This window comes from Micromys minutus, assembly GCF_963924665.1.
Source record: "Micromys minutus genome assembly, chromosome: 4".
In the NCBI taxonomy this organism is placed as follows: Eukaryota; Metazoa; Chordata; class Mammalia; order Rodentia; family Muridae; genus Micromys; species Micromys minutus.
The window spans coordinates 3,536,789-3,558,945 of record NC_137973.1 but is presented as its reverse complement, the minus strand read 5'-3'; the positions used below and the strand labels follow the sequence as shown (position 1 = coordinate 3,558,945).

Below are 22,157 nucleotides of genomic sequence, written 5' to 3'. Positions count from 1 at the left end.
TATTCCATTGATCTACCTGCCTGTCTCTGTACCAATACCATGCAGTTTTATCACAAATCCCTGAATGTTTTCTTATTGTTGAGAATAGTTTTTGCTATCCTGGGTTTTTATTATTCAAATGAATATGCAAATTGCTCTTTCTAACTCTATGAAGAATTGAATTGGAATTTTGATGGGAATTGCATTGAATCTATAAATTGCTTTAGGCAAGATGGCCATTTTTACAATGTTGATCTTTCTAATCCATGAGCATGGGAGATTTTTCCACCTTCTGAGATCTTCTTCAATTTCCTACTTCAGAGACTTGAAGTTCTTATCATACAGGTCCTTCACTTGCTTAGTTAGGGTCACACCAAGGTAATTTATATTCTTTGTGACTATTGTGAAAGATATCAGTTCTCTAATTTCTTTCTCAGCATGTTTGTTCTTTAAGTAGAGGAAGACTACTGATTTGTTTGAGTTAATTTTATATCCAGCCACTTTGCTGAAGTTGTTTATCAGCTGTAAAAGTTCTCTGATGAAATTTTTGGGGTCACTTAAGTATACTATCATATTATCTGCAAAAAGTGGTATTTTGACTTCTTCCTTTCCAATTGGTATTTCTTTTTCTCTCTTTGCTGTCTGATTGCTCTGGGTAGTACTTCTAGTACTATATTGAATAGGTAGGGAGAGAGTGGGCAGTTTGTCTAGTCCCTAATTTTAATGGGATTGCTTCAAGTTTCTCAACATTTACTTTGATGTTGGCTACTCGTTTGCTGTATATTGCTTTTACTATGTTTAAATATGAGCCTTGAATTTCTGATCTTTCCAAGACTTTTAACATGAAGGGGTGTTGAATTTTCTCAAATGCTTTCTCAGCATCTAAAGAGATGATCATGTGTTCCCCCCCCCCCCTTGGCTTTGTTTATATAGTGGATTATATTGATGGATTTTTGAATATTGAACCATCCTTGCGTCCCTGGGATGAAACCTACTTGATCATGGTGGATGATCCTTTTGATGTACTCTTGGATCTGGTTTGCAAGAATTTTACTGAGTATTTTTGCATCAATGTTCATGAGGGAAATTGGTCTGAAGTTCTCTTTTTTGTAGGTTTCTCTTTGTGTGGTTTAAGAATGAGTGTAATAGTGGCTCTGAAGAATAAGTTGGGCAGTAATCCCTCTGTTCCTATTTTGTGGAATAGTTTGGGAAGTATTGGTATTAGGCCTTTTATGAAGGTCTGATAGAATACTGCATTAAACTCATCTGTTCCTGGGCTTTTTTTGGTTGGGAGGCTTTTGTTGACTGCTTCTATTTCATTAGGGGTCATGGGATTGTTTAAATGGTTTATCTGATTCTGATTTAACTTTGGTATCTGTCTAGAAAATAGTCCATTTCCTCTAGATTTTCAGGTTTTGTTGAGTATAGGTTTTTGTAGTAGGATCTGGTGATTTCTTGAATTTCCTCAGTTTCTGTTGTTATGTCTCCCATTCCATTTCTGATTTTGTTAATTTGGATACTCTCTCTTTGCCCTCTAGTTAGTCTGGCTAAGGGTTTATCGATCTTGTTGACTTTCTCAAAGAACCAGCTCTTGGTTTTGTAGATTCATTCTATAGCTCTTTTTGCTTCTATTTGGCTTATTTCAGCTCTGAATGTGATTATTTCCTGCCATCTACTCCTCTTAGTTGTATCTGCTTCATTTTTTGTTCTAGAGCTTTTAGGTGGCTGTCAATTCATTAGTGTATGTTCTCTCCAGTTTCTTTCTGGAGGCTCTCAAGAGTTATGAGTTTTCCTCTTAGCACTGATTTCATTGTATCCCATACATTTGGGTATGTTGTGCCTTCATTTTTGTTAAATTCTAAAAAGTCTTTTATTTCTTTCTTCCTTAACCAAGCTATCACTGAGTAAAGCATTGTTTAGTTTCAATGTGTATGTGGACTTTTTGCTGTTTTTGTTGTTATTGAAGACCACCAGCCTTAGTCCATGATGATTTGCTAGGATGCATGGGATTATTTTGATGTTCTTGTACCTGTTGGGGTCTGTTTTGTGACAGACTATATCGTCAGTTTTGGAGAAGGTGCCATGAGGTGCTAAGAAGAACGTATATTCTTTTGTTTTAGGATGAATTGTTTTGTAGATGTCTGTTAAATTCAATTGGTTCAAAACCTTTGCTAGATTTGCTGTGTCTCTGTTAAGTTTCTGCTTCCATGATCTGTCTAATGATGAGAGTGGGGTGTTGAAGTCTCCAACTATTATTGTGTGTGGTGAAATATTTGCTTTGAGCTTTAGTAAAGTTTCTTTTATGAATGTGGGTGCCCTTGTAGTGCCCTTGTATTTGGAGCATAGATGTTCAGGACTGAGAGTTCATCTTGATAGATTTTTCCTGTGATGAGTAAAAAGTGTCCTTCTTTATTTTTTTGGTGACTTTTTGTTGAACATCTATGTTAATATATATTAGGATAGCTACTCCAGCTTGTTTCTTGGGACCATTTTCTTGGAAAGTTTTTTTTTTTTTTTCTAGTCTTTTACTCTGAGGTAGTGTCAGTCTTTGTCTCTGAGATGAGTTTCCTGTATGCAGCAAAATGCTGGATCTTGTTTATGTATCCAGTTTGATAGTCATGTCTTTTTATTGGGAAATTGGGTCCACTGATGTTAAGAGACAGTAAGGAATGATGATTGTTGTTTCCTGTTATTTTTGTTTTTAGAGGTAAAATTATGTTTGTGTGCTTTTCTTCTGTACTGGCTGGTTTTGTGTCAGCTTGACACAAGCTGGAGTTATCACAGAGAAAGGAGCCTCAGTTGGGGAAATGCCTCCATAAGATCCAGCTGTAAGGCATTTTCTCAACTAGTGATCAAGCGGGGAGGGCCCAGCCCACTGTGGGTGGTGCCATCCCTGGCCCCGCCCATTGTGGGTGGTGCCATCCCTGGCCCAGCCCATAGTGGGTGGTGCCATCCCTGGGCTGGTAGACCAGGGTTCTGTAAGAAAGCAGGCTGAGCAAGCCAGGAGAAGCAAGCCAGTAAGTGACATCCCTCCATGGACTTTGCATCAGCTCTTGCTTCTTGACCTGCTTGAGTTCCAGTCCTGACTTCCTCTGGTGATGAACAGAGATATGGAAGTGTAAGCTGAATAAACCCTTTCCTCCCCAACTTGCTTCTTGGTCATGATGTTTGTGCAGGAATAGAAACCCTGACTAAGACATCTTCTTTGGGGTTTGTTGCAAGAAGATTAATTTCTTCCTTTTCCTAGGGTGAAGTTTTTCTCTTTGTGTTGGAGTTTTCCATCTCTTATCCTTTGTAGGGCTGGATTTGTGGACAGATATTGTGTAAATTTCCTTTTGTCCTCAAATATCTTGGTTTCTCCTTCTATGGTAATTGAGAGTTTTGCTGGGTATAGTAACCTGGGTTGGCATTTGTGTTCTCTTAGGGTTTGTATGATGTCAGTCCAGGATCTTCTACCTTTCATAGTCTCTGTTCAGAAGTCTGGTGTAATTCTAATCGGTCTGCCTTATATGTTATTTGTCCTTTTTCCTTTACTGCTTTTAGTATCTTTCCCTTTTTTGAACATTTGTTGTTTTGACTATTTTGTGTCCAGAAGAATTTCTTTTCTGGTCTGATCTATTTTGGGTTCTGTAGGCTTCTTGTATGTTCATCTCTTTCTTTAGGTTAGGGAAGTTTTCACCTATAATTTTGTTGAAGATATTTACTGGGCCTTTTAGTTGGGAGTCTTCACTCTCTTCTACACCTATTATCTTTAGGTTTGGTCTTCTCATTGTGTCCTGGATGTTTTAGGTTAGGAGCTTTTTATTTTCCTTTACTGAACATGATTTTTTCTCACATAATATATCCTGATTATAATTTTTCTTTCTTGTATTCCAGTTTCTCCTTCTTCCCTCCCAACTGGATGCACTTACTTTCTGTCTATTAATAGAAACAAACAAGCTTCTAAGGGATAATATTAAAATAAAATAAGATAAGGTAAAATCAAAACTAACACATCAGGATAGGACAAAACAAACAGAAGGAAAAGAGCCTACAAAATGGCACAAGAAACAGACACAGACACAAAGACCACGTGTCCACACAGTCAGGAATCCCATAAAACGTTAAACGGGAAGCCAAAGTGTAAAACCAAATGAACTGTGAGGTAAAAAGAGAGAGAGAGAGAGAAAAAAAAAAAAAACCCAAAAAAAGCAGATCTTTAAAGTTTCTGATTTTTACCTCTTATGTTCTTTTTATGTCATTGCTTCATAGCCAAAAGGAAGCCGTTCAGAGACAGGCTCCTAGATTTCTGTTTATGAGTTGGTTAGAGACTGAGAAAGAAGTAAACGCTCTTTAAGCCCAGTCTTTTAACCATGCAAAGGAAGAAAATGGGCGTGGCTTGCTAAAGCAGGAAAATCTGGGGAGCAAAGAATGTAGAAAAGTTTTTTCTATCATTACCATTCATGCAGAGAAAAACCCAGCAGCACCAAGAGTGGGCCCAGAGATTCTGAAGTGAGTACTTGCAGTTTGCTTGAAAATTTGCTAGATCGTCCTTATTTATTTTCTCATTCAATTAGTAGTGAAATTGAGGACTCTTGCTGTTGATAATAGATGGACATTGATTTCCGGATAACTCATTGCAGAACCTGTGTGGAGAACCAATTTACAAAGACTGAAGATAAAAAGCTCAGTGAGGACCACTGCTCTGCAGTAACTGCTCTTTAGATAAAGCGAAGGAAAAGAGCTAAGAGGGAAACTGGAGGTTGAAGCTGTTTTACCCTGTGCAGTGTGATGCTTGCAGCAGTGGACGGAGGAGAAACATTTACAGGGAAGTGATGTGCTTTGTCTTTGAAGAGGAAAAGCAGTCAGCTGGTCAGTTACAGTGTCATCTGATCTAACGTCCTCTGTCTGGCTGCAGAGGGGTCCTGCCCGGGGCTGTCTTCAGTTTCAGTTAGTGATTGAAGCCGCGCTACCTCAAAAAGGTTCAAGCTGAAGTAGAAAGGAACAGAATAGTAGTAATTTGTAAAGGCATGTGGCAGGTATTGAATATTATCATCATTTGAAGATCATTACTTCATCAAAAGGAATTCATGGTTTTCGTGACTTCTTTATGTCTATTTCTTGGCTGAATAGAACCCATGCCCAGGAGACTAGGGCCGGTCTGTCGCCTTCAGACTCCCCATCTGCAATGGGCACCATAATGTGCATATCTGAGGATTCTCAGTGTGATAAGGAGGTAGGAATATATCTCATCTGCTAGGATGCTTGCTTAACATGCCAGAAGTTCTGACTTAAGTTCCCAGGACCTGCTATTAAACAAGGGACATGGGCCAAAGGGTCAGAAGTTCAAGATTATCTTTTATTATAGGATGAGTTTGAGGCCAACCTGGGTTATATCATGGGTGTGTACAAGTGTTAGATATAACTTCTTCAATATTCAGAGTTAACCATATGTCCATATGTTAATATATTACTGAATGTATGTCCTGAATGCACAAGAGTTGTTTTTTTTTTCTTCTTCCAGTTTCTAAAGACTGTAAATGAGAGAGTCTTTCAAGGGCTAAAAGGTTTTGTTAATTAAAATAATGATGATGGTGATGATGATGATGATGACAATGATGTAATAATAAAAAAATATCAAACCTCAGGTCATGGAAATGGCTCAGAGGGTAAAGACACAAACCTGACAATTTGGTTGAATCTCTGGGACCCAGAAAGTAAAAGTAGAGAACTAACTTCTTCAAGCTGTTTTCTGATAATTTTGTGGCTTGGCCCTCCAACCAACCAATCAATCAATAATCATCAATCAATGAATCAATCATTCAATCAATATAATAAATTAAAAAAGTGCATATGTGAAATAAAATACCAATAAAGTTAGTTACTTAAAACAGTACTGCTTGTATGGTTGCTCATTTCAGTTATCCAAGCCTGCCTCTGGAGACTACAAATCCCTTCATTCCTTGTGGCGTTGAAGGATGCGGATGTCTTGCTCGCATGCCCAATCATGCCTCGAGGTTTGTAAAGTGACGGCACGCCGACCAATCCCAACGTAACGTGCCCTGCGGAGTCCCGCCTCCGCGTTGTGCTGACGGGTCGCGGGCGGATACGCGCCTGGAGCGAACGTACACGCGGCCTTCTGAGCCTCCCCTGTCTTCCTGCTCCAGGCCCCTGTCTTCAGCTCGCCCATGGCTCCCAAAGGCAGCTCCAAGCAGCAGTCCGAGGAGGACCTGCTCCTTCAGGATTTCAGCCGCAATCTGTCGGCCAAATCGTCGGCGCTGTTCTTCGGGAACGCGTTCATCGTGTCTGCCATCCCCATCTGTGAGCCCCGGGCGGGCGGGCGGGCGGCGGGGACGTGGCGGGAGGTGGGGGAGGCCTAGTGTCGGGGGCGGCGAGCTTCTGAGCCGGGAGCGGGTTCTGGCCCGGATTCGCTTATTGGTACACTGTCCTTCCCCTCACAACTGTTTGACAGTATGGGGTCTTTAATGAGCCAAGTGGCAGACCCAGAGATAACCTTCACTGGAATGAGCAGCGTGACCCGTGGCAACCCTCCCCTCACCCCTGAGCATCCAACTCCTAGAGAGCTACTTGAGAAAACGCAGGTTTTCCGAGTTTACTGTCTCCTGACCCACACTGTCGCAGGCCAATCACGTCCAAACGTATTTTGTTATTTTGGCCGGGTAAAAGACTCAAGGTGCAGTGAATGCTGTATGGAACCCCCTGGTTCACTGGTCAGACAAAGCATTGTTTTGATGTCAGAGAGCAGCCACGTCAGCAAGTTAACCAGTGTTTTGGGACAGTATTTGGTTCAAAATGGCCTGTATTTTAACTGAATAGCATTCCATGAATGAAATTTTTATTCTTATTTGTGATCCCCCCCTCAGAAAATGAAGAAATCTCTAGACTAACAATATCTCCACAACCTAACTTTCTGAACTGGGAAAGTCCTGAACTCTGGGACTAACCCAGTTCCTCAGATACTGGGTGGGACTGGTTTAGCTGTGGTTAATCTGGCAGGCGTGTGTAAGGGGTAGTAATGTTTTGTGTCCTTTTGTCTGTCTCAGGGCTGTATTGGAGAATATGGCACATGGATCTCATCCAGTCCGCCGTTCTCTACAGTGTAATGACGTTAGTAAGCACTTACTTGGTAGCCTTTGCGTACAAGAATGTGAAATTCGTTCTCAAGCACAAGTAAGTACCCTAACCCCACCCCCAACCTGTGTATTTATTGTAGGGTGTCTTCCTAATGGTGGTTTATATTCATAAGCATTACTTTGAAATGTGTGTATATTTTGTGAAGAGAGCAATTCCTGTAGAATTGATAATCTCTTGAGCCATATGACTTGACATTTCAGTGGAAGGGTGGAATATTTAATCCTAGCTTTTAATTTCTGATTTGATCATAAAAACAACTATTAAATGAATATTTCTGAAACTCAATAGTTTTTTTTTCTGGAAATCGTTCTAGGCTGCCCATTTACTAATTTTGGAAGCAAAAAATTAAAAATTCTCAGACATTTTTCAATGCCAGTTACAATTTTTTAAAAAAATCTTATAGTCTATTCACATAGGAGACAATAACAATTCTTGAATTTCAAGATCACATAAGACAAATTATTTTAATAGCTTTAGGAGAAGAAACTCGTTTTACTCAGTAAATTTTTATGTTTTAAGCACATGTATACTCTACTTCCCTAAAGATAAAACAGGAGGGCGGAGCTGGCTGTTCTCTTGTTTATTCAGTAGGGCCTTTTAGGTTTGTTTTTTCTTTGAAGTAATATTATCAATTACTTTTTACTTTGGAAGAGTGTGTGTGTGTGTGTGTGTGTGTGTGTGTGTGTGTGTGTGTGTCCCTTGCCTGAGGGCCAGAAGAGAGTGTTAGATCCCCTGGAGCTGGAATTGCACATAGTTCTGAATTACCTCATAGAGGTGCTGGGAACTGAACTCAGCTCTTCTGCAAGAGCATCGGGTACTCTTAACTACTGAGCCTTCTCTCCAGCTTCTAAAGTCATTGTTTAAAGGCAGTAGGGATTCTGAGCTTAATTATGTTATCTGTTTACTTTCTAAATTATTTCTCACAGTAGCCACATTGGTTTAGACTGATGTAGCAGTCTCCACCTGGACTCTGGAAACAAAAGGGTGTACTCTGGTGTATGCATTGTGTAAGCTATTTGATGATACTTCTTGCATCCATTTCCGAAATGCTGGGATTATAGGCATTTACTATCATGACTAGCTGATGTATGGTTTTCATATATTCTTCATCCTCTAAGATGTGCAGACTCTGATCTGAGTTTGTTTAAACCATTTCTGTCTGACTTAGTGGAAACTCAAACAGTGGCTAATTTAACTAAAGTGTTGGTTAGCCTCTGACCGTGGTCTTACTATTTCCTTCCTTCCTTCCTTCCTTCCTTCCTTCCTTCCTTCCTTCCTTCCTTCCTTCTTTTTTGGCAATTACAGAATGGTATTCAGTTAACAGAAAAACAATTATCTTTGTATAAGCTGCATCAGAGACAACTGAAGATGAAGAAAAACCCAAAATAAAACCAAAAGGAAAAAAAACAAACTACTGTCCCCACATATAACTAATGTGTGCTGTGTACCAACAAGAAGCTGCTTTAAATTCCCATGTCAATTTACAGTCCCAGATTATACAGGCAAGGTTAGTGCCTATTGAAAATACTATCAGGACAGGGCTATCTAAAGACACATTCGGTAGTGTGTTAATTATACAAAAAGACACTGGACAGTTTAAAACAAATCTTACACAGCCATACATTTCAATTTTTTTCTCTGAAAGGAGTGAGTTGTGTACAGGGGTGATGGTGGGTTAAATGCTTTATAGACAAGAATAAAACTGCACTAGAACCTACTTGTTCATCACTTCACCTTCCTCTTCCTCCTCTTCCTCATCCTCCTCCTCATCTTCCTCTTCCTTCTTTTTCTTTCTCTTTTCAGCCTTGACCACCCCCTTTTCGCTCCATCAGGTTTTTTTTTAGCTCTGTAGGCAGCAATGTCCTTCTCATACTTCTCCTTCAGCTTGGCGGCCTTCTTCTCATAGGGCTGCTTGTCATCCGTGGCAGTGTGTTACATGTCTCCCCTAGTTTCTTTGCGACATCACCAGTGGATAAGCCGGGTTGCTTGCCTTTGAGTTTTGGGCGGTACTCAGAACAGAACAAGAAGGCCGAAGTAGGCCTCTTGGGTGCACTGGGGTCCTTGAACTTCTTTTTTGTCTCTCCTTTTGGGGGATGTAGGTTTTCATTTCTCTTTCATAACGAGCCTTGTCAGCCTTTGCCATATCTTCAAATTTCCCCTTTTCTTTAGCAGACAAGGTCTTCCACCTCTCTGAGCACTTCTTGGAGAACTCTGAGAAGTTGACAGAAGCATCCGGGTGCTTCTTCTTGTGCTCCTCCCGGCAGGTTTGCACAAAGAATGCATAGGAGGACATTTTGCCTCTCGGCTTCTTAGGATCTCCTTTGCCCATGTTTAGTTGATTTTCCTCCGTGAGGCACAGTCACCCCGTGTCTGTCTGGCTCTCGCTCGCCCCGGCGCTGTCTCTGCAGCTCAATGGACTGCAATGGCTGTGAGAGCGGGAGCCAGATGCTTACTATTTTTTTTTTTTTTTTTTTGAATGAAATTGTCCTTTGGAATGGGGTTAATAGTAGAGTTTTAAGATAGTTTGTTGTTTTTTTGTCATGAATTAAATCAAGTTGTCTATTTTGTAGTTCACTTGGAATTGAAATCAGATCATTCATAAAACATCATCTTGTGAATGTGAGGAAAATAAAATGTAATTACAGTGATTCCTAATTGAGTTTGCTTATTTGACTTTTATACCCATATTAAATACTTCAGTTTGAAAAATGCTCCCTTTCAAGCAGAAATCAAATCCCATAACTAACAAACCACATCCTGAGAATTTCTTGAGCTTCTCTTAGGTTTGTATGGTGTAATAAACTTGGAACTTTTTATATACTTTACTTTCTTGAAATATAAAGTGTCCTCCTGTTGACAGTATAAAGTGTGAGTACAGAGTGGTGTTTTTTTTTTTGAGACTGATTTTCATCTCTAGAGCATGTGGAAACTTAACTTTTCTGTGTTTTCTTTCAGAGTAGCACAGAAGAGGGAGGATGCTGTTTCCAAAGAAGTGACTCGAAAACTTTCTGAAGCTGATAACAGAAAGATGTCCCGGAAGGAGAAAGATGAAAGGTTTGGGGTGTGTGTGTGTGTGTGTGTGTGTGTGTGTGTGTACACATTAGAGGCCAGAAGACATGTCAGGAAGTATCAGAAGACATTCAGGTTCAGGTATTAGTTTCTCTGTCACTTTCCTCTGTGTTCCTCTGAGGGTCTGGCTGAACATGCAGTGACCTGGTTGGTGGCCAGCAACTTCTCTTTGTGTGTTTTCTCAGAGCTGGAATTACAGGAGTGCATTCAGAGTGTAATACAGGGATTACAGGTGGGGCCATGCCTGCTTTTACATGGGTACTGGGTTCTTTATTGTCTTTCTACCCCTACTTGACTTTTTATTTAAAGTGGTAGTCATAAACTTTGGGAGGAAGTCAGTTTTTAAAATCTCATTAAAGATGTTGGAATTGTGTAGTAGCAATGGTGATAGTTATGTCTGCCTCTTTTGAATTTTTGTTACCACTGGAGTGTTTTCTCTGAGCTATATACAGCTGATTTATTCCAAAGATTAACTACATGTAAAGTATCTACTACATAATTTCAGCTTGGGAATCATTACTGAAGGGGGGAGAGAGATTCTAAGAACCAAAGGAGCAGGAAGTTTGCTGTGAGATTCTAGTCTCCTAAAAATGTCAGAGAAGCTACACCCATGAAATCTCATCAACATGGGTGACCAGAACAAGGAAGACACAGATAGACAATCTGATGAAGAAGGGAACACTCATGAGGCTCCAGCCCTGATGATGGACTACAGGCAACTAAGGAATGCTGAGAGCAGAAGAAATATTTCGTCTTCACCAGGGACGCTCACACCAATCGGTTGTCCAATACCAAGTAGTCAGGTCTGAGAACATACATACAGTAGCATACAGACTGAATAAGCTGTATTTATATAATTGGAAATACGCAAGACCTAGGTCATCACCACCACCAGTTAAAGTAAAAGGTTGTGAATCTGAAAAAAAGCACAGGGGCATTCATGGGAGGGCGTGTAGAGACAAAAAGGAAGGGGACAAATGATGTAATTACAATCACACAATCACAAAGAGTGAGTAGTAGGTGCTGTTTTGATCTCCATTTTACACCCACAGAAAACAAGCGTCAGAAGGCTTGGTAACTTGGCTGCTGGTACATAGCTCTGTGGTAATACAGGCGGTCTGACCTGGAAGCTATGCTAATAACTGTTCTACTGCTATTTAGGAAGCAGCAGAGCTTATATGTCATTTATCCCATGTCTGTCAGGGTACAGGGTATTATGTTAACATTTTTAGTTGTTTTGATCCCAAGGGGTGTCCATGGTATATATGAATACTGGATTTGTGCACTGTCTGAGGGAAAGAAGGAACTGGGTTTGTCCTTTGTTGCCTGAGTCTGTGGTGGTATGTTTGTTAACCCTTCCAATACCCTCCACCCCCACACATATACCCGCTCATAGCCAATTTCCTAAACAATTTATTGCTATGAACTGCCTAAGTCCCAAATTGATGAAGTAAATTGGTGTATGTAAGAGTTACCATATTGGCCCATGTATGGGTATTTCAAGCCTTTAATCCCAGCTGCAAGCAAATCCATGAGTTTGAGGCCATCCTCGTGTACATAGTACATTACAAGATAGCCTTACAAGGGGCTACATAGAGAAACCCCAGAGAAACTCTGGTCTCAGAAAACAAAATAAAACAAAACAAACAAGAAAAGAATTTACCAGATGTTTAAATAGCAGCATGGTGCATAGTTTGCTTTCATGGATCTTAAGTGTTAGAATGGTACTTTGTGGGAGAGTACTTTCACTTTCCACTTTCTCTAGGAAGACTTTGTGTGGGCCTTGTGAAGTAGTAGAATTTTATAAGACCAGAAGCATTTAAAAGCAAGGAAAGCTGTTTAAATGACTGGCATTACCTCTAGCATTTGAGCACTCGCTTACTTTGAGTCCAAGTGCTCAGGAAGCATGTGAGGTCATGCTGTTTTCCTTCTGATGGAAAGTGCTTGCAAGCCCTGCAGAAAAGAAGGCTTCCTGGCACTGGCCCTTGGAAGAACTTTATCAAGTGGGTCCTAATTTAAGGAACACCAAGTAACTTAATGAACAATGCTTCTACAGTGGTTTGGAAAGGAACTGAACATAATTAAAATAAGGATGTGATACTAAAGTCATGGCAATGAAGGCCTGTTGTAGGGAGCAGTGGTGAGGTTTGGCCACATAGCTGTTTTGTTGCATAGTTTTGGGTAGGAATAAAAGTTGGGGAATCTAACCTTAAAACCACCTTTGTTGAATTGTGTAGGACAATATTTGTTAAATTGGAGTGCATATTGTAGTTACCTAAATTCAGAGTATTTGACACAGCAATCAAGGATTTGGAGATGGTCATATTGGAAATGGCAAATAGGTGTCACCTGTCCACTTCAGACTTACCCTTTCTGCTGTGTGTATTGATTTTTGACTCTGGGACATGTCTCAGAATTTTTCTCAGTGTGGTGTTCAGGTGGTCATTATCAGTGAGTCGAAGTGGGAACTGGGAATGAGACCTGTTTACCATTTGTTAACTTAGCTTTTTCAAAGTTGTCAGGTAGATGTGTAAAGTTGAGATTATGAAATTCCTCTTGCCAACAGTAGAACTGAGTGCTGTTAGTGTTTCTCTCAGAATGTTTTGAGGATATGTTGTGTAAGGATGTGCTGCTTCCGGGAGATTGATGTAAGAAAAGGTGCAGCAGCTTGTTCTCTCCAGGCTCTGTTTACAGCTGTGCACTCAGGGATGGAAGCAAACAGTGGCGAGTCAGAGATTCAGACTCCCAAGTGTGACTGTTACTTCTTGATTTTCTGACGCTCTTTAGACAGTATACCTCCTTGTCACAGTTTCTGTTTAGTCTTTCCTTTTCTCCTGCGATAGTTGGCTGTCCCTGAAGAATGATTGCTTGGGAAATATTCTCCCAAGATAAATTTTCTTCTAGTAAAGCTTTGGTGGCAGCATTGGCAATGAATGCATTTAGAGTGTTTTAATTATTTCAGAATAACCAGTATGTGGTAGACTAGAAAATTTTCAAAGACGTTTGTGTGGTCCTGGTTTATGTAGCCTGATGTAACATGGGAGCTGGGGTATCATCATGGATTGGATCGTCAGACTTTCATCTTAGTTGTTTTGGAGGTGATTCTGTTTCAGGTCATGGCATGAACAGAGTTAGGGAGACCTGCTCAGATGTCACCGGGATGATTTAATCAGCAGAATAAAAGCATACCATAGCTCACTGGGTCTTATGCCAGAGTTAAAAATAGCCGTGTTGATTCCGAGTATTTTTTAGCATTCAGGCTCATTGGATCTATGCGGCTTACTGTGCCTGACTTCCTTGGAGCAGTGTAAGAGTGGTAAAATGTCTTCCTCCAGTTTAGATTTACATTTACTCCTCTTTGAAATCAGAATGTTGTTGGCTATACTTTAATGTAACATTCTTCCTGTTTATCAAAGGCAAATACATTTATTAAGTAAGTGGTGTTGTAAAATCAAGGAAATTGTGTGTGTGTGTGTGTGTGTGTGTGTGTGTGTGTGTGTACATACAGATTTTTATAGTGAAGATTGGGTGATAATATTTTTATTAACTCCTATAGCCAAGCTTCTTGAGTTTGGATTAGAGCATGTGCTAAGTAGAAATGTCAGTTATTAGTCCCTGTGATGGTGGGGGGGCTCTGTATCATCTGACTTTAGAGTAGAATATCTTCCCTGGAGACTTTTAGTCTTTTTGCTGATGACTCCATAGTGAAGCAGCCTAAAACTTTTACCAAGTATAATAGTTTGTATGTATATACAGATGCCTCTGGAAGTGTAGCTACAGTGCTGTGTGGGGGATTCTCAACATTTTTTTCTATTGCATTAAAGAAGAAAAGCCAGTTAATATCTTTAGGCATTTGGTTAGTTTATTTGACTTCATACCCTACCAATAGGGTATAATCTAGTCTTTAAAAAACAATTTTGCAAAGTTAATTAGCCAAATGAAGTAAAGTCTGCCTTAATCACGAGTATTCTGAAGCATCCTCTTGGCCTCCTGGATAAAAGGCGGATAAAATGGGAGCACTTAAAAGTAAGAATTTTATGGAAGTTAGAAACATCTTCTTAAAGATTATATAGATTTCTTGTTCAAGTTCAGTAAAGACAGTTAAAGATAGACCTGGTGAGATTGTGACTGGCTGTGTTCTTGGCATTATCTCTTTATGGTGCGAAACTAAAGGCTTACATTATGCCCCTAGAGAAGCTAAAGCCAAAGAAGCCAACCATTGAGACCTAGTTTTAAGTGCAGATCTAACTAAGGGTATCAACCTTTTTTATTCATGTGTGATATGACGTCATCTATAAATGTGTTAGCAGTCCTGGGACATATATGGTCCACAAGCCTCTCAGGTTGGATACTCCATTTTCTGGGAATCTTAAAGATGCCTATTTTATGAGCTCACAAAATCATGTCAGTTGCAATTAATATCAGTCCCTTCTACTAGATCCTTGGCTGTTTGGCGAAATGGTAACACACCCAGTAACTGTTATTTAGCATCAATAAGAAAAACAGAATTCAGTGGGGGAAAAATAATTTCCTCTAAATTTAATACTGCAAATGCATTTTCATCCTTAAATACAAAGAACAGTTTGTTTTTAATGAATGAGAGCTATATGGTACTTCAAGGCTTTGTCACATCTATAAACATATCTGACTTGTATCTCTAGAATCCTGTGGAAGAAGAATGAAGTTGCCGATTATGAAGCTACAACATTCTCCATCTTCTATAACAACACTCTGTTCCTGGTTCTGGTTATCGTTGCTTCCTTCTTTATACTGAAGAACTTCAACCCCACAGTGTATCCTTTAGAAAGTTTTCAGAAGCTATCCTATAAACAGTAGTTTGTTTTAATTTTAAGCTGTCTGGTATGCTAGGAGAAACAAAACCTTCCCAGAGTCAGTTAAATAACACTAACTGTAGGTAGGTGTCTGTGGACTTAGAGCTTAAGAGTTTCTGGCTTGGCTGAGTATTTTTTAAATCTATATAGTTTTATAGTAAATAATGTGTTATAAAGCAGTATTATACTGTCTGACTTGGTCTGCCTTCCTGTTCTACAAAAGTCAAGTCAGAGTCGATGTGCTGTCTTCCCTAGTTCTGCCATGCTCATATGCTGGCTTTGGGGTTAGGTGATGGCCGTGATCATTACAAATGCAGAGTTTGTAGTATCTTCATAGTGTTCAAGATGCTTTCACATTGAGCTTTGGCCAAGAGTCTTTTTTTTTTTTTTTTTTTAAATAAAAAGTGTTATCTAGAAAAATACAGCCAGACACCTTCCACCTTCTGTCTTTTGGGAGTACTAGTGGACCTTGCCAGAGTGCCCCCGACATGGTTTGCTCAGTCTGTAAATAGCCAGGGACTCTCAAAACCTCCTTCTGAATGACCTGAGGATTTATTTCCCCTTTACTGTTCTGTTTATGTCTGCATGTTTTTTGAGCAGTTCTTCTCATGAGGGTTAGATGGAACTAAGATGTGTTCTTTGTTATTATTTGTTCTAAGTTTGGCTCAAGTGTCTTCCATATTGAAGCACATTGCTTGTGGATATTTTTCGTGCTTGACAGCCTCTTGTGCTGTGAGCTGTGTGTGCAGACAGTCCAGCATTTGTGTGGGTAAGGAGAAGCTCTGTTTTTGTTGAAAAACTGGTTTAAGGTCTCATGTTTTCCTTAACGTTATTCTTGCAGGAACTACATTCTGTCCATAAGTGCTTCATCTGGACTCATCGCCCTCTTGTCTACTGGCTCCAAATAGACCGTGTAGCTTGGCCCCCGCCTCTGTATCTAGGGGTGGCCTGTGGTATATGGGAAAGCATCAGGGTGGCCAGGTTGGGGGAAACGTAAGATGTTTTTATAGTCTGGAGTTGGAGGGTTTAAAAATGCAGTAGGATGTAATTTAGTGTTTGTTTATTGGCTCTTTTTGACAGATTGTTGAAATTAAATGAATTGAAAGGGAAACTCAGAGTACCAGGACATTTATTAAAAGGCAAGAAGTCTTGCAATGTGCTCTAATCACGAGGAGAAAATAACTTGTTTCCTACGTCTGTCAGAGGTCATGGTAACCTGGACTGAGCTGTTATTATTTATAATAGGAGGAAGAAGTTAATAACTGGTTCTCTGTGTTCCGAGCACAACATTACAACTTTTTAAACTGTAAATCTTAGAGTGAATCTTCTTCCTAGGGGTTAAACAGGAGCCTCATTTTTTTTTTTTTTTTTTTTAAACAAGGCTCTAAACATGGCCTCTCCAGTTTGAGGGAGGGAAACTTGCAGAATCCTTTTTTTTTTCCTTAAAAGAAAGGCAGCCAAGGTAGTAACCTAAAAATAGTACCCAGGCCTGTGAGTGTTGGCCTGTAAGGCTGAAGCACACACTGTTCAGCTGTGTGGCTTTGGCCCTGGGTGGCCAGGGAGGTCAGCTTGACCCTGCCATGTTGGTTTGATGTGTGAAGGCACTGGGATCATTGTTTCTGTGACCAGGCTGAGCACCATGGGCAGAATATTAAGAGAGAATATTTCTATCCTGATTATTGACACATGAGAGACCAAAAGAATTTTTGTGAACTTAGCCCTGGAATTTTTTGAAATCTCCAAGGAATTTACAGTGGTTTAAAATGGTTGTCAGCATTTTTTTTCATGAGGACTTTAATAAATTTAGCCCCTTTGCTCACGGTTCCTTTCAATTGTGAGATGCTGATCACATTAGTTTTTAGGGCTCTAGCTAAGCTCCATGTTGTGTGGTCCTTCCCCCATGTCCCTTCACCCTTCCATTGTATACAGATTGTCTGTGTGCGCTGTGACTTCCCAGTTTGGAAAAACACTACACTGTGATCACTGATTCCATATTCCGAATTATTTGCTGTCTGCCACACCCAGGAACTTTCTATAAATGGCACCTCAAAGGGAAATATTACTAACATCTAGTTTCTACTTAGAAACTTAAGAGGAATGCAATGGCTTTTGTTCCTAACTGTACGATGTTTCTGTGGTCTGTGTACGTTTGGGTGACTCTGGAGGAGTTCCTCCTGACTGTCTGCATGCAGAGTCATTCATCTCCGAGTGCTCAGCTCTTTTGGTGGCACATTGCTGTCTGAGTGCCTTTTCCAGGTAGTGTGGGATGACTAGGAAAATTCGAAGACATTCAATGCAAAGACATCTCCATAAGGCATGCAGACTGTTTTATTTTAATCAGCATTTGGCTGGCAGCTTGTGCACTAGTGCATCTACCTAATAGGATCATTTGATACACCATCAAGTTCTTACCAGAGCTGGGCCAAACACCTTAGTGGCTGCGGCAAACTTGCCACTAGGTGGCGGTGCCTGTGTGGATGGGGAGAAAGTTACCACCAGGAGCTCAAGAATGGTGAACGCCAGCCTCAAATTTAATTTTAATTAGTAACCAAAAGATTGTTGGGAGAGTGATTATGCAGTTTTCTTCTTTCTTATGTTTCCTACAGTTTGTTTTTAACTCTCAAAATGTCTAACTCTGTTCTACCAAATAAATACCTATGTGTGAAGTCATAGTGCCATATCACCAACTCCCTTTAAGGAATCGATGTATCAGTCCTTTATACTCTGACACAGCTTATGAAGTGTTCATAACACATAGACAGCGACATCCCAGGGCCGAGTTTGTACCATGAGAGGACCCCGTGCGTCATCACAGCAGTGAGCTGGGGCATTCAGAGTGCTCACAGTCTTCTCTCGTGTGGGATGGGTAGAACCTTAGTGATTTACTCAAAACTTAATAAAGTCTTGGGTTTAAATTTATAACTTGTCCTGTTTGGTATATTGTTTTAATTTGGAAAGGATAATTTGAAGTTAACTGAAATAATGGAATTTGAATTTATACTCTGCATTTTTACAAAAAGTCTTGTTATTAATAAGTATGATTAAACTTTGTTTTTAAAAATGTGTTTTTTTCTGTAATTATTTATGTGAACTGAATATTTATTACACATTTTATATTAGACCTTTTCCCTACGCGTGTAATTACACTTGAAGTCACTGGGCAGTGAGGAGTCAGGCCCTGCCGTGCTGTGCTGGGTGTGCCTGCTGGGCCTTCTCATGCTCCTACCAGGCGTGTGTGTGTGTGAGGACACCAGCATGTCCTTTATTTCCCACCTATTTTGGAGTCTTAGGGTAGTTAGTAAGAGGATCTTTAATTTCTTTTTTAACTTCAATTTTATATAATTTGTATGGGTAGGTATGTGGACGCAGGCACAATAGCTAAAGGTAGAGGAAGTTGGGGTAGCAGGACACGTATGTCACATTGTGTTCATGAAGATCAGAGGACTTTTGTGGAGTAGTTTGTCTCCTTTAACACAAACGTGAGCTCTCATACATGTGAGCGTAAAACAGCCCTATAAAGGAAAAACTCGGGCTGGAGAGATGGCTCATGGTTAGAGCACTGACTGCTCTTCCAGAGGTCCTGAGTTCAATTCCCAGCAACCACATGGTGGCTCACAACCATCTGTAATGGGATCTGATGTGTCTGAAGACAGCGACAGTGTACTCATATATAACAAATTTAAAAAAAAAAAAATACAGAGGAAAAAAAGACTCCACATGCCTCACATAGTAGGCACTCAAAATTTAAAAAATCAAACCTTTAAAAGAGCTGTGGACTAGCACACTCAGTGCATGGCTGCAGGCCTGGTTTTGTAATGAGCTAGCAGTGTTTGGGCCAGTTTCTTATCTGTCCTGAGTTCCTTGTTATACAGATAGTGGCTTTGCAGCCTAGGTTCTTTGAAGCAGTGCTTTTGCTGTGTGCTTGAATGATACTTGGCAGTCTGAAGTACCAGTTCTTGGAGTAGGAATCCAGGCACAGAGTTTGGAGTTTGGCAGTATGTTCTTTGCCCAGGAGTTCTGAAGAGAGACCTAGTAAATGAAACTTTTTTCTTAAGGGTAAACTGCAACATACTACTTGATTTACCTTGGTAGGTATGTCTAAATTGGCTGCTTGCACAGCTAACCAGTACTGCTTATATTTGGTTTAAATTTGCAGCTTCTTTCAAGTGGGGTTGAGAAGTTTAGCCTTAGCATGCACTTTTCCAAAATCCACTGAAAAGGAAAGGAGTTTGCAAAACATTTTTTAGTTTTCTTAAGTGCAGTCCAAGTTGGCCACAGACTTAGACCCCTCCCCCTCAGTTTCTCCAGTGCTGAGGTTACAGGCGCCAGCTCTCAAGGTCTGCAGCACAGATCTCAGGCTGTTTGTATTTTTTGCTGTTGGGATGGTGGTGGTTGTAACTCAGGCTGAACTCGACTCCTTGCAGTCTGCCTCCCCAGAGACGGGAGTATGGGTGTACACTACCTCTTTCAGCCGGTTTTGGTAGCTGACTTCTCTTAAGCATTCAGTGCAGTACAGCTTCCTGTATAATTTATTTAGGTGATGATTGTTTATTTCCTGGTGACATTTTATTTGTATTGTATATACGGGGAAATGTATATAGATCTCAAAGCCTTAAAATGAAAGACCCAAAAGATGTGCTGTGAGATTGCAGATGCCTTTATTACTCTAAGCAAGTGAATGGATTTGCATTTCGACAGCACTCCACTCATACATACAGTAGTTCAGTGGATTCAATTCACAACGATAGTAGGAAAGTCAATTCATCTCCATTGTTAGATGCTCAGGGGTGAAACTTCCATGTTTCTACTCCAGTCTAGGTAATAACAATCATCTTTCTTGGTATCTTTCACTTAGAGTTTAGGATGTAGAACCTAACTGAGAATGATTTTAAGTTCATATATTTCTTGTGTAAATCTTAAAGTGATGGAGAGCTTGCTAACTAGATGAGGAATGTTGTCCACTATAGATAGACAATAGAGTTAGAAATTGACCCCACCTGTACTGAGAACCAAACAACAAAACCCCTTGTGGTTTATCCACACAGTATAGTCTTAGCAGCTCTCCAGTGGGGTGCAGTGAGGGGAGGTAACCTGTGGGGGCAGGGCTAAGTGTATCTCAGACTCTGAGTGCAAAGCTAAGCCCTTTATTTCATGCAAAGAGCTTTCATGCATATGGTGTGTGTGACACGATTAATGTGAGGAGCTTCTTGGATATTTTGCTTTTTCTTTGGGCAAGTTAATTAATCCAGCATGTGCTGAGGAATGAGAAAGATCTTTTTTTTTAAACATTGCCTATGATTTGTTTTCATGTTAATAACTTCAGAAAATACCAGGCATTATAGAATAATGTCCCAATGGTAAACTGAACATTGCCTTTCTGGGAATTATAAAACTGAGTATGTATGTGTTTTTAAAGCTCAAATATTTAAACTCAACAGAAATTGTGCCTACGAGCAATTGAAAGTATATGCAGGCTTTAATAGGGAGTAAAAAGATGAACACTTAACACTTTATTTAAAGCTGTTTCCCTAGCATTGTAACCCTTCTATAAATTAGCACTATGTATCTAGTAAAGCTTGGGGTAGCCATGCTTTTCTAACTATGTGGATGAATTTGTTAGAACCCTGAGAGACACCCCAGTTAAACTACAGGGCCAGGCAACAACATAACTTTCAAGATAGTCAAAGCAAATTCCTAGAAACTTTATTTGAGTTACAGGTGACATAAAACTTGCTAATGTGGATATGAAATATGAAAAAAAAAAAGTAAATCAGTTCTGTTTGTTCTCGCAAGCAAGACTAAAGAGTGAGGATATCCTGTTTCCTATGCAGGTCATAAACTGTATCTTGTGAATTTTGTTCTTTTGAAAAAAATATATATGTACAGCCTTCTGAGGATTAGATTCCCCTACCCCAGTATTCACTCCACTGCAAAAACATGAGGTACACAGACCAATGCCAGGCTAGGGGACCAGTCCAAGATAAGAAAATAGAATGGATTTTCTGGCCTGTGAGTTTTCAGATGTGTTCAGAATTCCGGGTGCACAGTGGTATCAACAGCAGAAACCCCAGAGAATCCTGGGCCACTAGAGGTTGAGCAGCCAGCTGCTAAGTGACTGGGCACAGTGGGTCAGGCGTTCCGCACTGCCCAGCCACCATCTTACCCATGCAGCCTAAGTGGCACATGCATTGCCTTATGACCTATAGTCCTTTTTGCTGTAGGGCTTGTTGCGCAGTATGTTATCAATCTCATTTACCACATGTGACGTCATCTTAGGGAGGACCTGAGGGTGGGAGAGAACAGAGGACGGTGTTAGGTTGAGTATTTGTCTTGTGTGGTCAACATTAAGCCACCATTTATACTTGCGATATGCTTGCAAGCCATAGCTGAAATGAAGGTCCTCCAACCCCCATCCCCACAGTGGACAAGCTTCAAGTCAGGGATTGTGTTTGGTGACTGAAGAAGTGAAGTCTCAGGAATACAGAGTAGCTTTATCCGGTGGAAATTCAATGTAAGCAATCTTTTCTAGCAGATAATTATGCTAGCTGTCTTTAAAATAATTAGTACATTTTTATTACATTGTATCCAGCTAACACGTTTTTACTTAGTATCTATCTCTTAAATGCTAAAATATCTTAGTATTTTGAAGGTAGTACTAAGACCTTGAAATCCTATGAGGATATAGTTAAGTACACACACACACACACACACACACACACCATGTATTCTAATAGTCTCATGTGGCTAGAAGCTGCAGCAATGGTTAGCACTGATGTAGCTGCTCTTAGAACTGGTACAGGATGTTTGCAGCTTATAGGCCTCCCAGATAAACGGAACAGCATGTATGTGAAGAGGGAAATGGAGTGATGCCAAGGACAGACTAGTGGAGATGGTCGGGATAAGGGAAGAGAAGCTGGACTGTGTAGGAGAGCTCAAATGCCACTATATAAGAATTAAGACTTCATTCTCTAGGTTGCTGCGAAACCGAACATGGTGGTTCTTACCTTCCTAATGCTCCACCCCTTTGCTGTAATTCCTCATGTTGTGGTGACCCCTCAACCATAGTTATTTTTATATATGTCATTTCTATTATGTCATAACTATAATTTTGCTGTTATGAATCATAATGTAAATATCTGATAT

The 22,157-nt window shown here is 40.1% G+C and overlaps 2 protein-coding genes and 1 pseudogene across 7 annotated transcripts in view; 1 reads left to right on the top strand and 2 right to left on the bottom strand.

Annotated features, from left to right (window-relative positions):
* The first annotated feature begins 6,084 nt into the window (after positions 1–6,084).
* SSR3 (signal sequence receptor subunit 3) lies at positions 6,085–18,077 on the top strand. Its single transcript, XM_080916324.1, has 5 exons — positions 6,085–6,279; positions 7,023–7,149; positions 10,069–10,167; positions 14,844–14,975; positions 15,856–18,077. The coding sequence occupies exons 1-5, from the start codon at positions 6,147–6,149 to the stop codon at positions 15,920–15,922; spliced, it is 558 nt and encodes a 185-aa protein (XP_080772450.1). The 5' UTR covers positions 6,085–6,146; the 3' UTR covers positions 15,923–18,077.
* On the bottom strand, positions 8,828–9,442 carry LOC308419551 (high mobility group protein B1-like; annotated as a pseudogene). Its single transcript has one exon. The product of its transcript is annotated as a high mobility group protein B1-like (transcript).
* A 1,588-nt stretch (positions 18,078–19,665) lies between the features above and the next one.
* KCNAB1 (potassium voltage-gated channel subfamily A regulatory beta subunit 1) overlaps positions 19,666–22,157 on the bottom strand; it is a gene marked incomplete at its 5' end in the record, with an annotated part of 412,738 nt that continues 410,246 nt past the window's right edge. For all 5 annotated transcript variants that reach the window (XM_080916526.1, XM_080916529.1, XM_080916527.1 and 2 more), the window contains one exon: positions 19,666–21,297. In XM_080916526.1, the coding sequence (XP_080772652.1) occupies positions 21,208–21,297 (90 nt within the window). In that variant the 3' untranslated portion in view covers positions 19,666–21,207. The remainder of the gene's footprint in view (positions 21,298–22,157) is intronic.

Excerpts from the sequence above, each read along its gene's own strand:
- SSR3 (XM_080916324.1), top strand. The coding sequence starts at position 6,147 with ATGGCTCCCAAAGGCAGCTCCAAGCAGCAGTCCGAGGAGGACCTGCTC. Across the intron at positions 7,150-10,068 it reads AAATTCGTTCTCAAGCACAA|AGTAGCACAGAAGAGGGAGG; the intron begins GTAAGTACCCTA and ends GTTTTCTTTCAG. Across the intron at positions 14,976-15,855 it reads AAGAACTTCAACCCCACAGT|GAACTACATTCTGTCCATAA; the intron begins GTATCCTTTAGA and ends TTATTCTTGCAG.